Source organism: Rhinolophus ferrumequinum, assembly GCF_004115265.2.
Source record: "Rhinolophus ferrumequinum isolate MPI-CBG mRhiFer1 chromosome 15 unlocalized genomic scaffold, mRhiFer1_v1.p scaffold_54_arrow_ctg1_1, whole genome shotgun sequence".
Taxonomy (NCBI): Eukaryota; Metazoa; Chordata; class Mammalia; order Chiroptera; family Rhinolophidae; genus Rhinolophus; species Rhinolophus ferrumequinum.
In genome coordinates, this window is record NW_022680357.1 from 10,960,404 (window position 1) to 10,976,956 (window position 16,553).

General features: G+C 48.6%; 1 protein-coding gene across 6 annotated transcripts in view; it reads right to left on the minus strand.

Annotated features, from left to right (window-relative positions):
• Window positions 1–15,831, minus strand: part of LITAF (lipopolysaccharide induced TNF factor) — a 38,267-nt gene extending 22,436 nt beyond the window's left edge. Inside the window, exon 1 of one of the 6 annotated variants that reach the window (XM_033101026.1) lies at window positions 15,694–15,831. Coding sequence is in view for 1 of the 6 variants with exons in the window: in XM_033101022.1 (XP_032956913.1) it covers window positions 9,420–9,438 (19 nt within the window). In the remaining 5 variants the exon portion in view is untranslated. Of the gene's footprint in view, window positions 1–2,507; window positions 2,573–3,038; window positions 3,151–9,419; window positions 9,441–10,787; window positions 10,905–14,001; window positions 14,164–15,693 lie in introns of those variants that run through there. The other 5 variants (XM_033101027.1, XM_033101024.1, XM_033101022.1 and 2 more) reach the window with 5 other exon arrangements.
• Window positions 15,832–16,553: the final 722 nt, after the last annotated feature.

Here is a 16,553-nt window from a genome sequence, read left to right on the forward strand (position 1 = left end):
GCGGTGCCAAATGGGCACCAAAGACATCATAAACACGTCTGCAGAAAGAGCTAAGGAGGCCTATTTGCCTGAGGAGATGGATCACCTCGCCCACAGGGCTATTTTCACTACAGCAAAAGCAAAAACAAACATAGGACAGGTGCCAGTGCCCAGACTCAAGGACTTCCTCATGTGGATATTCTTTTTCTTCCACTGTCACCATAGCTTTGGGGAGGTTCATCTTGGGTGGGAGAGTTTTAAGTTCCTGGTGGGGACCAGCCCATTCTCAGAGTGGCCGTATATGTACCTCGGATCGATGGTTAATGGCTGTAATGCATGCACTCTCCTTGAAAATGAACTTAGGCTGGAAATGCCTCCGGCTCCTTCCCTCTCAGTGGTTCCCCTTTAACTGTCCTGGGTATTTGTGCCTCCTCCGAAGCTGGGCTGAGATCCTTCTGCTCTTTGGAATACTGCCCACTATGTCCACATGTCTCTTCCACATGTGCTCAGGCCTTGGATGTGTTACTCAACTTTCCTCTGCTAACCTGGCCCCATGCTCACTGCAACCTCCTTTCCATCCCTCCCGAGCCCCTTCCAGGTATTAGTGGGCACTGGCTTTTTCCTGGGTGTGTTTCCACACTCCACCCACAGCATAAACCCCTCAGGACCAGGAGCCATTTCTTCTGTGTCCTTTATAGGGCAAGGGTAGCACTTTATTTCCCCACAGCCATCCCACAAAAGGGACTGAAGGAACAAAAGGAAGTTTACTTGCCAAAGACAGTTAGTTACTTCAACCTAGTATTTTAGAGACTTAAGAAAGTGATCCTCTGTCTCAGATCAAATCACCGAGTCCATCTCCGGAAATACTTCAACAAGGATACTTTTTCAAATGTGAATAAAAGCATCTATTATTAATGCCTTAAAGTAACAGAAAAGAGAGAAGATGGCCCTCTCCCATAGTAAATTTACAACAAGTGTTTCTTAGAGAGTCTGGTGCACAGTTAGATCCCATAGCAAGGGCTGGCTGAGAGGAAAGTCAAGTGCAGCATGGGTGTTACTCTATGCCAGGTAGAGCAAGTCACCTGTTTTCTGGATTCTGATCCAACTATAATAAAACCAAACAAACATGGTGGTGGAATCTTAAATACTAGCCTTTCTTTACATGGCATCCAGGTTAGTCCTATTTAAAAAGGGCTAGCCTGAGAAGGCTGGGAGTGGCAGTAGGAAGGTAAGTGAAGCAGTCAAGCACACGTGCTTTCCTTAAAGGGGCCCCAGGTAGCCCCTGAACTAGCTTACCAGGTAAGCACCAGCTTACCAGGCCAAGAGGAGCTTATGCCCCTTGGGAAGGCTGGTGAGGGAATCTCACCTGATAGGCTCAGATAGGAAGGCCCTGGTGGCTTCCAGGTACTGGGTTTCCCAATCACCAAAGCTCAGTGCAAAAGGCAATGACATCAACCCTGGAAGCACAAAAAGCCACTAGAAAACTAGTCAAGGGCCAGCTGGCCTGAGCCCTGAAATGGTGGCCCTTCCAGGATTGCCATTTCACCTTCCCTCCCTGACCGTGAACATTATCTGTGGGCACAACATCCAACCAACACACTGCCCAGATCCATACTGACCTGGAAAGCTGAGGGTAGGGCACCTGTCTAGCTTGGTGAGGACAGGCGATGTCCACCTCTGCCAGTTTCACGGGCCTGTGCCACCAGCATCTATCCCGCACCGGCAGTGAACCGGTTCTGGGCCAAGCCGAGGTCACAGGGCGCCCACTTTACCCCGCGGGGAGGCGGTCTAGTAGGGCCAAGGTTCCCTTCGCGTGGTGTCCCCAGATTTTCACCTCCCGTGGGCTCCCGAGGCTCTCCGGTGTCCACATAGGGACCCTTGAGGGACATCCTAGATATTGCATGGAACCCTGAAGGGCAGGAGCAAAAAACGCAGATGCCGTGGTCCCTAGAAGCCGAATTTCTGGGACCTGCGTCCGGAAATTCTTTGGGTTTTGCTGTTTATTTTGTTTTCGTTTCCGAACTCCCCGGTGATGATTCTGCAAATCTCAACTTTGAGATCGCAGCCACCAGAGCGAACCGAGACTTTCCTGAAAAGCTTCGGGGCCTCCTTTCCCGGGAGTAAACATCGCAGACCCGGAGGAGCGCGCTTTCAGGTTAGGGGCCGGGAGGCCCCACAGCGCGTTATCCGCGGGCTATCGGCCCACTCGGGGGCGCAGGAGCGGAACCCAGCCTGTCCCACCGCCGAGACAAGCACCGGGAAGCTGGAAACCAGCCCGCGCCGGCCTCGCGCGTAAGATCTCGGCCAGACCCCTGCGCGCTCCACCCTCGACCCCAGGAACCCGCCGGGGTCCTCAGCCGCCATGACCGGTGCGATGGCCCCAGGTCTCCCGGCCTCCGCTGCTCCCGGGCCCGGGGGCAGGTGCTCGCGCCGCAGGGACCCCGCTCCCAGCCCGGAGCGCCCCTCGGCTCCCGCCCCCGCTGCCGCGCCTCTTATTAGCGCCCCAGCCGTCGCCGCGCCGCACTCACCGCCGCCCGCGCCGCCAGTCGAGCCGGGAGGTCTGAGCCGGTCGGGCAGGCGGCTGGGAGGGCGGGACCGCGGCGGGGGCGGGGGCGGGGGCGGGGGCTGGACCGGCCGGGGCGGAGCGTGCGGCCCCGCTTCCGGCTTCTCCCCACCTCCGCGCGCTGCCGGGACCCGCGCCCGGGCACCCACCGGGCCACCACCCACCGGGCCACCACCCCGAGCCACGCCAGGCCCGATGTGAGACTGCGCCAGAGATCACCATCCTCCGGACACTGCCCTTCCCCTTCACCCCTCCGATTTCCCTCTGCCCAGGCGAGCCCCTGGACCCGTCACTCCCTGAAACCCGGTTTCAGCCCAGGCCCCTGATGCCGACCTCAGAGCCCTTCACTCGCCCCACCCTGGAGTCTCCCCTTTTGATTCTGCCCCTGCTCGTCATCCCTGCCCCGTGCTACTGGCACCCCTCCCCCACTCCACCCCCGCTCCTTCGACACTAGATCTCGCAACTCTGGCATTCCTTCCCCACCCGGGCCACCGACCTAGAGTCCCAGATCCCGCGCTGAGGGAATCTCGCACTCCCTGCGCGTCACTGTCTCACTCCATCACTGAAAACTGCAGATCGGTAACTGCAATTTCAACATCCACTTAACCCTCTGCCCCTAAATGGATGCTGCTTGCCTATCTGATAAGAGCCCCATCTGCCTGCTGCAGTCATGTCAACAACCCTGACCCAGCACGGCCGCCTGGGAAGTCATTACAGGGCATTAATGAGCTTGTGCCGCTTTGAGAGTAGAGCCCTGGAGATGGGCAGAAAACCCTAATGTGGCCATTTACAGACATGCCACTTGGGCAGAGAGCCTATGAGCACTGTCACGTGTGGATTCTCAGACCTGGACCCTACAGCTCCTCTGGTGGTGGAATCCCCCGCCTCTACACTGAGACCCAGAGACACTGAAAGCCAGACAGGGAGAGTGACTGGTCCAAGATCCCACAGCAAACTGTCCTCTCCGTCCCTGCCCAAAGCTCTCACCACTTTTCACCACATCAACCCAGTTACCGTCAGTCGTGGACATATTACTCATTGAGGAGGGGATTTCAAAGTCCTCCCAAGCGTGGGGAGTTGCCCGATAGATGTTACCGGGGAGGCTAACCTTTTACTGTTTTAAAACTACAGAGGAAGCTGGATTATGCCCAGCCTCGGCTGTTTTCCATTCTCAAGGTGGGCAAATAAACCTGTTGTCCTGACATGAAACCAGAGTATCATAGATTGTCTCTGGTAAGACAGGAGCCTATAGAGCATCTGTCAGACAAACTGTTCAAGAAACAGCCCTTGTGAATGCTTCCTTCCTCCCTCCCCCTTGTTTTCTTCTTCCTTTCTAAGGAGGGAAAAGTGATCGCACACCTGAATATCCTTCTGTCTTTTACTTGGTGTTAACACATCTTCATTCCTGTTTCTCCCCCAACTGCAGGAGGTGGCTTTGTTTTTTCATCTGTCCTAAACACTTAACCATAGCTGTAAGCCTGTGATTACTTATGGGGAGAGCTGTAAAACTGTAACTCTTTTTTTAATCCCCGAAAAATCACAGATTGAATTTCCAACCCAATGTTTCCAACAAGGGAAGAAAAGTAAACCAGCCACATGATCATCTCAATAGATGCAGAAAAAGTATTTGACAAAATCCAACACCTTTTCATGATAAAAATACTCAGTAAATTAGCAGCTGAAGGGAAACGTCCTTAACCTGGTAAACAGCATCGATGAAGAGCCCACAGCTAACATCATTATCTCCATGGTAAAAGGCTGGAAGCTGACCTCCCCGAGATCAGGGACAAGCAAGGATGTCAGCTTTTGCCGCTTCTTTTTAACACGGTACTGGAAGGTCTAGCCAGGACAATTAGGCAAGAAAAGGAAATTAAAAGCATCCAGATTCGAAAGGAAAAAATAAAACTATCTCTATTCGCAGATGACATGATGTTCCATGTAGAAAATCCTAAGGAATTCACACACACACACACACACACACACACACACACACAATTAGTGCTAATAAACAAATTCAGCTGGTGGCAGGATACTAGATCAACAAACAAAAATCAGTTGCATTTCTACAGTAGCAAGGAACAATACAAAAATAAAATTCAGAAAACAATTTAAGGAAGTTTAAGACTTCTACACTGAAAACTACAAAACATTGCTGAAAGAAATGAAAGAAGACCTAAATAAATGGAAAGACATTCATGTAGTATGTCAGTCAGAGTTCTATCAGAGAAACCGAACCAGAGGAGGTAGATAGATAAATAGATATATAGACATACAGATATAAACATATATGAAACTCGGGCAGGATCTGGAACTCGAGTCCCCAGGTGGAATTCTTCCTCTGGGAATCCTCAGTTTTGCCCTGAAGGCCTTTCAACTAATTGGATGAGGCCCAAATTACCAAAACAATCTCCTTTCCTTAAAGTCAACTTGTTGTAGAAGTTAGCCACATCTACAGTACACCTTCACAGCAATGCCCACATTAGTGTTTGCTTGAATTACTGGGCACTCTTGCCTAGCCAAGTTGACATATAAAACCAACCATCAGAGATGGCAATATTCCCCCAAATCAATGTACAAATCCAATGTAATCTCTATCAAAATCCCAATTGCCTTTCTGGCATAAAGAGACAAGCTGATAGTAAAATTCATATAGAACTGCAAGGGGCTCTGAATAACAAAAACAGTCTTGGAAAAAAGAAGTTGGAGGTCTCATACATTTTGATTTAAAAAAAGTAACCACAAAGCTACAGTGGTCAAAGCATGTGGTATTGGCCTGAGACTAGACATATATGTTAATGAAATAAAATTGAGAGTCCAGATAAACCCATACATCTGTGGTCAATGGAGTTTTGAGAAGGATGTCAAGACCATTCCATGGGGAAAGAGTCTTTACAAAAAATGGTGCCGGCACAACTGGATATCCACAGGCAAAAGGATGAAGTTGAATCCCTACCTCACACCACATACAAAAAATTAATTCAAAAGGGAAAAATTATAAAACTCTTAGAAGGAAACAAAAGTACAAATCTTCATGACCCGAATTAGGCAATGATTTCTTAAATGTGACACCAAAAGCACAAGCAACAAAAAGAAAAAAATAGATAAACTGAATTACATCAAAATTAAAAAGCTTTGTGCATCAAGGGACATTATCAAGAGAAAAGAAAACCCATTAAATGGGAGAAATTAGTTGCAAATCATATATTTGACTGCAATTATACAGACTGATCAATCTATTCAGATTTTTTAAAGAGCTCTTATAACTCAATAACAAAAAGACAAACAACACAATTTTTAAAATGCGCACTGGGATGACACAAAAATTCTGGAGAAAGACAAAACTACGGAGAGAGTAAAAAGACCAGTGTTTGCTAGGGACTGGAGGGATCAGAGCCAGATGAATAGGCAGAGCACAGCGGAATTTTAGGGCAGTGAAAATACTCTCTACGATATTATGACGGACATTTATCATTGCATTTGTCCAAACCCACAGAATGTACAACATCAAGAGTGAACCCTGGGGGGCAGGCCCGGTGGCTCATGCGGTTGGAGCTCTGTGCTCCTAACTCCGAAGGCTGCCGGTTCGATTCTCACATGGGCCAGTGGGCTCTCTTCTCACATGGGCCAGTGGGCTCTCAACCACAAGGTTGCCGGTTCAACTCCCGCAAGGGATGGTGGGCTGATAAAATCTTAAAAAAAAAAAAAAAAAGAGTGAACCCTGGGGCAGCCAGTTAACTCGGTTGGTTAGAGTGCGGTGCTCTTAACAACAAGGTTGCTGGTTCGATTCCCACATGGGCCACTGTGAGCTGTACCCTCCACAACTAGATTGAAACAACTACTTGACTTTGAGCTGATGGGTCCAGGGAAAAACACACTTAAATAAATAAAAGTTAAAAAAAAAAAGTCAACCCTAATGCAAACTATGAACTTTTGATAATTATGATAATTATGATGTTGATGTAGGTTCATCAGTTGTAACAAATGTACCACTTGGGTGGGGGTGCTGACAATGGGGGAGACTGTACGTGTGTGTGGGGGGTGGGTATTTGGGGAATGTCTCTACCCTCCTCTTAAGTTTTCTGTGAACCTAAAAGTGCTTTTTAAAAGTTACCTTTTTAAAAACAAGTTCTGAAGATGGATGGTGGTGATAGTTACCATTGTGAATATATACTTAACGACACTGAACTGTACACTTAAAAATGGTTAAAATGGTCAATTTTATGTCATGTATATTTTACAACAAAAAATAAAATTAAGTTAAATTAAAAATGGGCAAAGGACGTGAATAGACATTTCTGCAAAGAAGGTACACAAATGGCCATCAAGCACATGAAAAGCTGCTCCGCGTCATTAGTCATCAAGGAAATGCAAATCAAAACCACCGTGAGGTACAACCTCACACCCACTGTGCTGGTCATAAATTCTTTTTTTAAATGGAAATAACAAGTGTTGGGAAAGATATGAAGAAACGGAAACTCTCATACATTGCTGATGGGGATGTAAAATGGTGTAGCTGCTATTTCACCCCCAGGCAGATGCACAAAAGAATTGAAAACAGGTATTCAAACAAAACCGTGTACAGGAATACTCACGGCAGCATTATCCACAATAGTCAAAAGGTAGAAATAACCCAAATGCCCATCAACTGATGAATGGATAAACAAAAGGTCGTGCAGCCACATGACAGAATATTATTTGGCCAGAAAAAGGAACGAAGCACTGATACCTGCTACAACGTGGATGAACCTTGAAAACCTTATGCTCAGTGAGAGGAGCCAGACATAAAGGGACACATATCTTATGGTTCCAATTACATGAAATTTCGAGACTAGGCAAATCTATAGAGACAGAGAGCTGATTAGTGGTTGCCAGGGACTGGAAGGAGTGGGGACTGAGACTGCTAATAGGTATGGGGTTTATTTTAGGGGTTGCCAAAAAATGTCCTGGAAGTTTATAATGGTGATGGTTGCACAATATTTTGAATGTACTAAATGCCACTAAATTGTATATTTTGTGAATTATATCTCAGTTAAAAAAAAAAAGCAAATCAGGCATCTCATGTATGCCCTGTTAGGACACAGCAGGAGGGGGCCACACAGTGTCACACGAAATCTGTGACTATTCCTTTTCCTAGTGGAGACTTTGCAGCTGTGTTCTAACCCAAAACGCAGCTGCAAAGTCTCCACTAGGCCCAGGACGAGATCTGGGAAGTAGACACGCACGTGCCAATACACTGGAATCACATGGACCAGACAGAAAGGGAGAGACTTCGTCTGAGTGACACTTCCTCATTCAATTTCAGAAATAACAGCAGCCAAGAGAGCAAAACCAATTGCCTTAAAAAAAATGCAGAATATGATCCACTTTATGTTAAAAGAAAAAAATTCACACACACACACACACACACACACACACACACACACACACACACCTGGAAAAAATTCTTCACACTTTTTCAAGGATAAAGAACACTATAAATGGTTATCCCTGACTGATGGAAATTAGGAGTTTTTTCTCCTTTTGCTACTCTGAATTTTCTAACATTTTAAGAACTAACACCAACTGCCTAAAAAAGAAAACAAGTAATTTTCAAAAACAAAGAACCCAGTTGCCAGAAATAGCCTCCACTGACTGGTCTGTGTTATTTATAACCAGGAATTCTGGTAACTAATGTTTCCATAACACCTTTTCCATTTCCAAAAAACACATTTCCCACACGCATCACACAATTCATTCTCACAAAAGCCCTGTGCAGCAGAGAATTGGACTGCTGAGTTATGCAGATGGGGAAACTGAGGCCAGAGGCTTGCCCAAGGGTGCCTGACCCCCGCCCCATGCAAGATCCTGGCTCGCTGTTCTTCCAGGGCCCTGGCTCTGGATGCTTACGGACATAGAGACCTTGGTAGAGTCTCACTTGCCAGACGTAGCAAATAAAAACACAAGATACCCAGTTAAACTTGAATTTCAGCTAAACAGCAAGTGATTGTTTAGTATAACTATGTCCTAAATATTGCAGACTTGTAATACATCCCAAATATTACACAGGTCATACTGAAACTAAAAAAAAAATCACTCACTCATTGTTTGTCTAAAATTCCCATTTAACTGGGCATTTTCTATTCTATCTGGCAATGCCAGCTGCCTGGTCTTCTGGCCACGTCAGGAGGCCTGAGTCAATCCTTGGTCTCTGCTGTGGGCGATGGCAGCTGTAGCCAGGGCCCAGGGAGAGGCCCAGGTGAGCTTCCCGGGCCCCATAATTCCCTGGGTTAACCCTTCCCCTGGAGGTATGGAGACTATCCCAGAACTGTCTATGCCTCCGTCCTCACCAGGCCCACCCAGAAGCAGCTCTGGCCTGCCCAGGGCGAGGACCTGATTACCTGATTTATGGGGGCCCCATAAACCTCAGGGCAAATGTGTCCTCAGGAAGAGAGGCCTGCCCCACTCAGTAACAACACCCAGATGTCATGCTGCGTGCCTGCGTTTCTATTTAACAAGACATATGCCGGCTCAGGCAAAGGCTACAGAATGAGCCCCTAATACAGACTGATGATGGTGATGACGACGATGAAAGGACAGGACACACAAGCTGGGTCCCTACTGGGTGCCAGACCCTGGACAAGGCACTTTTCTATTATCTCCTTTTTCTCCTTACAAAAACCCTCCTGTTTTACGGATGGGGAAACTGAGGCCCAGAAAGGTTAAATAACAGGCTCCAAGTCACACAGCCCCTTGACGCCCTCAGCTGATATGCCCTGGGTGCCAGTACTGTTCCAAGAGCAAGGACCAGGGTAACAATGGGCAAATTCTTTACTTCCCTGGAGTTTATGTTCTGACTGGGAGCAAGGCTGAGAGATAATAAATCAAAAAGAAGTAGTACCCTGTGACGTTGCAATCATTGCTGGCTCTTTCTCGTTGCTGTCGCCTCCAGGAAACACATGTCTCCATGGCACAGAGAGCTTCATTCTCAGAGATCTATTCCACCTCCCTGGGCGGGGAGGGGGTGGTGGTGTGGGTGGAGCATGCATCCCAGAATCATGTTTATTTTACCAACAGTCACATGATGCTCCAGTCACACGATGCTTTCCCAACAACCCTGTGAGGTAAGTACTATATTTCCAGTTTTAAGATGTAGCAATTGAGGCCCAGAGAGGTTAAGCAAGGTGCCAAAGCTCACACAGCTAGTAATGGTAGCAGAGTCACTGAACCCAGGCTGCCTGGCTGCAAGTCCATATTTTGCTGCCATGCCGTGGAGATCTTCAAGCCTTCTAAATCACCCAGACCCGTATCTTTCGGGCTTTTGAACCTCAGAACCTTTCCCCTCAATGCAGCCTCTGTAGAGCCCCAACATACAAAACAGAAACAAGCAGTTCTGTGTGATTTGAAGCAAGCCCCCGTCTGAAAGGGAATAGTCTACCAATGTGTTTCAGCCCAGGCCAGGTCTCCACACAGGTTCCTCCTCTCGCTCAGGGCACCCACAAGGCCCTCTGTTTCTTACACCTTTGTCTCTCCAGGTGCCCCGGACATGGGAGCTACCTTCTCATGCAACTTTCAAAGGGACTTCCTTGTCTGGGGTTTTCTCCCAGGCGCACCCCTGCTGGGCTGTTTCTGTGTTTCCTGGAATTTGAACCTGAACACCAGTGTTTGTTCACCAGTTCTAGGTTGCCTGGCACCAGCTGCTGAACTTGGTTCAAGGCCTGTTTCTCTTCCAGCCAGAAGAAGGGCAGGCCCGGGGCTGCAAAGCAAGTCTGAGGAAGCCTGAATTGCCCAATGTCCAGAGGGTCTGATCAGGGCTTGGGGTGGGGAGTGGGGCAGTCAGGCTCCTTTGCTTTGAGGCAATGACTCTGAGTCTGGCACGAAGTCTACACCAAAGTCCCCTTCTTGGTTCCTTCCTGGTGGCAGGACCTCGGTCAGCCTCTCCTTCCAGACTCCCCTGTTTTCTCAGCTGTCCTGCCATCTCCTAGTGTGGCCATGACAACGAGATAAACTCCTGAGGAGAAGCAGCATGGCAGCATGCCTGGCACATAGTAAGGCTTCAGTTGTTCATAACTATTATTATTGTTGCGTTGCTGTTGTTTTTTAAGCTCCCCTTCCACGAAAAACAAAACCCCACAAGACCTATGAACGTGCGCCCATGTGTTTCTGGAATCACAGTTCTGATCTGTTAGCAGCAGTCACAGCTCTGTGATAAGAAAATCGTCCTACCAAGCAAATGTACTCATGGATCAAACCACCAAGCATCTCCCACCTGAGGTCCTAACTTGGTTTCCGCAGTCCAGAGAGGTGTCGCGATCCTCCCCGAAGCCTCTGTGACCACTCCACTCCACCCACAGGGGCCTCCCTGCTGATCCAGCACCGTCCTGCCTCAGGGTCTTTGCACTGGCCATTCCGCCTGACGGGACCACTGTCACCCCAGGTATCAGACATGGCTTCCTCCCTCCTTGGAGTCTTTGCTGAAATGCCGCCTTCTCAACCAGCCCCACCCTAACCACCTTCTCAGAGATGATAGCCCCCTCCCTCACCCTCTTGACACCACTCCCTGATTTTCTGTACCACTTGTCACCTTCTAATGAATGACAGTATGCTTGTTATTCCTTATCTGTGTCCCCAGCTACACTGTCAGTTCTGGGAAGTCAGGGCTCGTTGTCTGTTGCTCACAGATATGTCCCAGGTGCCCAGCAAAGGCCTGGCACATGAATAAAGAGAAGGCAGTCTGGGGGGAGGGGACAGAACCCTGACATTCCCTCCACTCCCGCTTCCTGCACCCCGGCCCCAAGGGTCCTGACCTGGGAGCATCATTAGGAGACCTTGTTATCTGGAGAGTTCCCCATCCCCACTCCCCCCCACACACACACACACACAAAGGTGAATTATGCTGCTTCCTCTTTCACCTACCCACCTTCTGGGATGAGGCTGTCTCCCCCTCAACCACTTCCCTGCGCCCCCTCTTCCACCCCGCTCTCCTTCTTGGGGGCACTGAAATGTGGAAGAAACACCTGGGAAACCCACCGGGGAAGAGGCCTCTAAGACTGCCTCTCCCTCCTCGCTTACACAGTCAGGGCCAAATGCTCATTACCAGGCCTCCTGCCTTCTGAACCAACAGCATGCTCTCTCTAAAACCATAATTTAAAAACAAAACTGTGATTACTCCAAGCCAAAGACAATAGATCATTTTTTTGGGTCCTTCTTAATAATAACAATAGCCATAATAAATGCGTAGCCAGGCTCTATCAGCGTGTATATGACTCATTTAATCCTCACAAGAACACTGTAAGGTAGACAGTGTTTGCCCCATTTTACAGATGAGGAAACTGAGACACAGAGTAGTTAAGTATCTTGCCCAAGGTCACACAGTGAGTGTGAAGCCAAGATCAGAATCCAGATAGGCTCTCTCTACAGTTAGTGTGCTTACCCATATTCTATCCTTTTAACCTGAGTAGGAATTATTATATAATCCCCATTTTAATAATGGTAAAGCAACCGAGACCCAAGGTTTTGCCGCTTGGAAGTGTCAGAATCGGCATTTGAACCTAAGACAGGACTGCAAATTAAGGGCCTATTCTCATTCACGTAGCTGCGGTCCCCATTCATGTACATATGCACATGGTGCACACTGACCAAGCTAGACAACACAAAAAGTCCCCGGGCAGAAAGGCCAGCGCTGTGGAAGAGCTTTGGCAAAGGGCTGAGGAACATCCCCACCTCTGAAGCCTTCGAGTAACAAAAAAGGAAGTGGAAGAGGAGAAAGGAGAAGTGAACCGGGGACCCGACTCATTTCTAAAACGCGCTGAAGTATTTCCCAGCATCGTAAGCAGGTTGAGAAACAAAGCAGAAATAAAGTCCTGTGTGGTCATCAGATGTAGGGTGCCCTGCTGGGGAGCAAAGGGTCCTTCTGTACCCCCAGAAGCACACCTTGAAGAACTCCTCCCTAGGCCATTCCCAGCAGCAATCAAGGTGTTTGAGAAGTGCCTGCTTTATTGCCAGGTTATCCTTGTACCTGAGCGGATGGGAGATCCCCCAGAACCTTGCTGCTGACAGCCCCATGGGGGGACAACACAAACAGCTATGCAGAAGAAGCTGACAAGTACACTGTGAAAAACCGCTCAGTAAGTCCCTCTGCCGCGGAAGGAGGAAGAAATAGCCGGTATGTCTGCAGATGGAAAGCAGGCTGCAAAATCCTCAAGGGCAAAGGGATGAGAAGTACAAATCGCCAGGTGTAGAACAGTCACGGGGATGTAACATATAGCACAGGAAATAGTAATACTGTCATAACGATGGAGGGTGTCAGGTGGGTACTAGACTTACCGGGGGATCACTTCGTAAGGTATATAAATGTCTGATCACTATGCTGTACACCTGAAACTAATATAATGTTGTTTGTCAACTGTAAGTGAAAAATAATTTTTTTTAAAAAAGCAGTAGCGAACAATCGAGATTGTATGTTAACATCTACAGCAGCGTTTCACTGAAGGTCACACCAAACATGAAACCATAGGATTGGGTTATGACCGGCTACCTTTGTTTGTAGATGGGCTGGGCTGGGCTGGGCTGGGCAGGAACGGAATGAAAATAGGAATAGAATAGGAATAGAACAGAACAGACAAACCCTGACTGCATTCCTTGTAAGTATCACTGCATAAAACTTCTGTTTAGTTATATGTCAGTGTCCGTGTGTCCTGGGTTACAACACAAAATCAATTTTTCACCGTGGCTTGGAGCTAAAAACGTTTGAAAACCCTTGATATGGAAAACATCTAAAAGAAAGAAAGGACCCAAACAGCCCAGGGAGGCTCCCTCTGAAGAAAAGGGGCAAGAACTTTACTTTATACAACTTTGTATTCTTTGGGTTTAAAACAAAACAAAACAAAACAAAAAAACAACAATGAGCATGTATGTATTGCGTTTACAATAAAATAAAGACCTTTTTAAACCTTTTAGAAAAAATAAACACCCCTGCCTTGTCTCCAGGAGAGAGGCTGTGCTTTCTGAGCTGTCAACAAGTTTTTGATGTGAAAAAGACCAAATCCTTGCCCCAGGGGCTCTGCCTCCCAGCGGGCTTCCAGGACTCCCTGGTTTGTTTCCACACGTCCTTCCCTTCCCCTCCAGAAAGTCACAGGATCATCCAAAAAGGAAACACGCCTTATGATGTCAGTCTTCATTTTCAAAAATGGAACAGATGCCTGGGTTTAGTATTGGATTGGCGGGCAGAGCCCTGGTGATGCAGCTGCTAGATGGGGAGCGCGGCTGGCATCACTCTTGCCACACTCAAGCCGGTTTTCCTCTCTTAGAGGAACACAGACCCTTAGGAAAATCGATGGACCTCCCCAGTCCTTCCAGGCCATCTCCGCAGATGGCCATTGTGTTTTCAGCGTAGCATTACATTGTTTTCCATATTGATAAAGAATTATCATAACTCCGATTTATAAAAGCCTACTTAAGACCACCAAGCAGTTACAACATACCTGTCAAGCCGACGATGTCCTATCTCAAATGTCCCTGCAGTAGATCACGCTAGGTACGCTGCCTTTCTTGTTTTAGGATCAGTTCCTTCAGGCAAATTCCCAGAAGTGTGATTGTTGGAAAGGAAAAGTATAGAGTCTCCAGGTCCCTAACACTCTGCCAAAACTGCTTCTGGAAAGGGCAGGGACCCAAGCCTTTTTAAGGAGCTTCCGGTTAAGGTGATGAAGTCACCACCACCTCCATCACGGGATGTGAAACATCTGTGACCAGGAGTCCCATGTCAGGAAGCGAGAGCAATGCAGGAAACACAGAGGCTTCCTCTGCTGTTCCAGGAACTGCCAGGGCCGGAGACAGCAGGACAGACCTAGGTTGAAGGGCTCGGGCCAGCAGTGAGAACCCTGCCTTTCTTTCCACGTGCAAACCTGGAGCCCAGGTCGTCAGCATCCCAGAGCCTGGGCTGAGAGGATGGCCTTTTTTCCTTTTTTCCACACCACAGGCTTCAGCAATCGGCTATGGCCATGAAGACTGTGGTCCAGAGGACATGAAGCTGGGCGTCTCAGTCCGTTCAGGCTGCTCTAAAGGAATATGACAGACTGGGTGGCTTGTGAACCACAAACAGCTCACACAGTTCTGGAGGCTGGGAAGTCCAAGATCAAGGCGCTGGCAGATTGGGTGTCTGGTGAGGCCCCACTTCCCGGTTCACAGATGGCCTGGCCGTCTTCTCTGCGTCCTCACAGGGTGGAAGGGGTGAGGGAGCTCTCGGGGGTTTCTTCCCATGTGTGAGGCTTCACCCTCATGACCTTACCATCATCTCCCAAAGGCCCCACCTCCTAATACTATCACGCTTGGGGGTAGGTTTTAACATACACATTTTGGGGGTGGGGAGACACAAACATTCAGTCCATAACATTGGCTGAGCAGCGTGGACAAGGGCCATCATTTGTCCAGACGGGGCAGATGGATGAGTGGGGACCCTGTCCTTAGAGCCCCACAGACCCTCACAAGGCCTGGGGTTCCTCATAGCTGAAAAGCTGCTGCTTCCTGCTTCCAGACAAGACCCCCACACATTTCTTTGAGGGTTGGCAAGCACTTTCCCTGGGCCCCCCAGCTCCCAATATGTGGTTCCCATCCCAGCAGTGTCTGCAGCCCACAGCAGGCAGGGCAGGGAGTGAGAGTACCAGAGGGAGAGAACAAGTGAGGGTGACAAAGAAAGAAGGAAGGGAGGGAGAGAGGAAGGAATAGAAAAGGAACTGGAAGGAGACGAGTCGTGAGAAAGGGGAGCGGGATTGAGGAAAAGGCAGAAACAAGGGCCCCTAACAGTGAACCTGCAGGTTCTGAGCGGTTCCCACACATGACTTGCGTATTCTCCCGGCCATCATACCATTTCTTCTGCAAACACCTCAGTTTGAGTCTCTAAGAGATGAGAACTCTTTACAAATATAACCACAAGACTATGACGTGCTGGGAAAAAATGAACAATTTCTGAATTTCATCCAATGTCACTGAATCCGGGTTTGCATTTCCCGGATGGTCTCACAAACATTTAAAAAAAGAATCTGGTTTGTTTGAAACAGGATCCTGTTCGCTGGGTCTCCAGCACCTGGAACTCGGCTCACTTGGCAAATAGCAGGTGCTCTGTAAACACTAGCTGGGCGAACCGATAAGGGTAAAGAATAATCAAAAACAGAACTCACGTTTTCAGAGTACTCCTCGAGCTGAGCACCATGGGTGTTCTCATCTCATCCGGATGGTCACGGTGCGAGGTCATGCCTTTTATCGTCCCGTTTTACAGAGGACGTAACTGAGGCACACAGAGGTGAAGTGACTTTGCCCGGGGTCACACAACGAGGAGGTGACACCTGAAGGAAAAGGTAAAGAGGGTGTGGGTAACTAGCTCACTGAGCCAGGTGTTACACCTCACTTGACAATAGCCCTCAATCTGCAGGGAAGGAAATAGACACACAGGCCAACCACCAGGCTATGCTGGGCGTGCCTCACCCCCTCCCACCTGTACCCCAGCAGCATGAGGACAGATGGGCATGTGACAGTTTCTAGGGCTGGGGGGTACTCCCCTCTCTACAGACACCCGCTTGGGTATCCCTGCTCTCATCAGCACTCTATAGAGGAATTCCCTCCTGCTTTCCCTCCTCCTGGAGGACTCCAGGAATGTCCTCCTCTGGGCCCCACAGAGAGGAGCAAAGGCATCTCAGGCTGCCCTGTCCCTGTTTGGCCATGCAACAAATACGTATTGATCGTTGCTACATGCCAGCCACTGGGGCAGGCCCTGATGAATAGTAGTGGCCAAGACCAAGTTGGCGTCTGCTGGGGAGACAGGCCTGAAACAAGACCACCAAATGTGTTTATAACAGTCAGAGAGTAAAGGGCACAAGGGAAGGATGTGGAGGCTCTGGGTGCATCTGGGTGGGGTGGTCAGGGAGGGCTTCCTGGAGGAGGAGAGGCCAAAGCTGAGGACTGTAAACTCCTGAAGCTACTAGCTGAGTCCTCTTATTTGTTTTGAACAATTCTAATTAAAGTACTATTACAATAATTATGA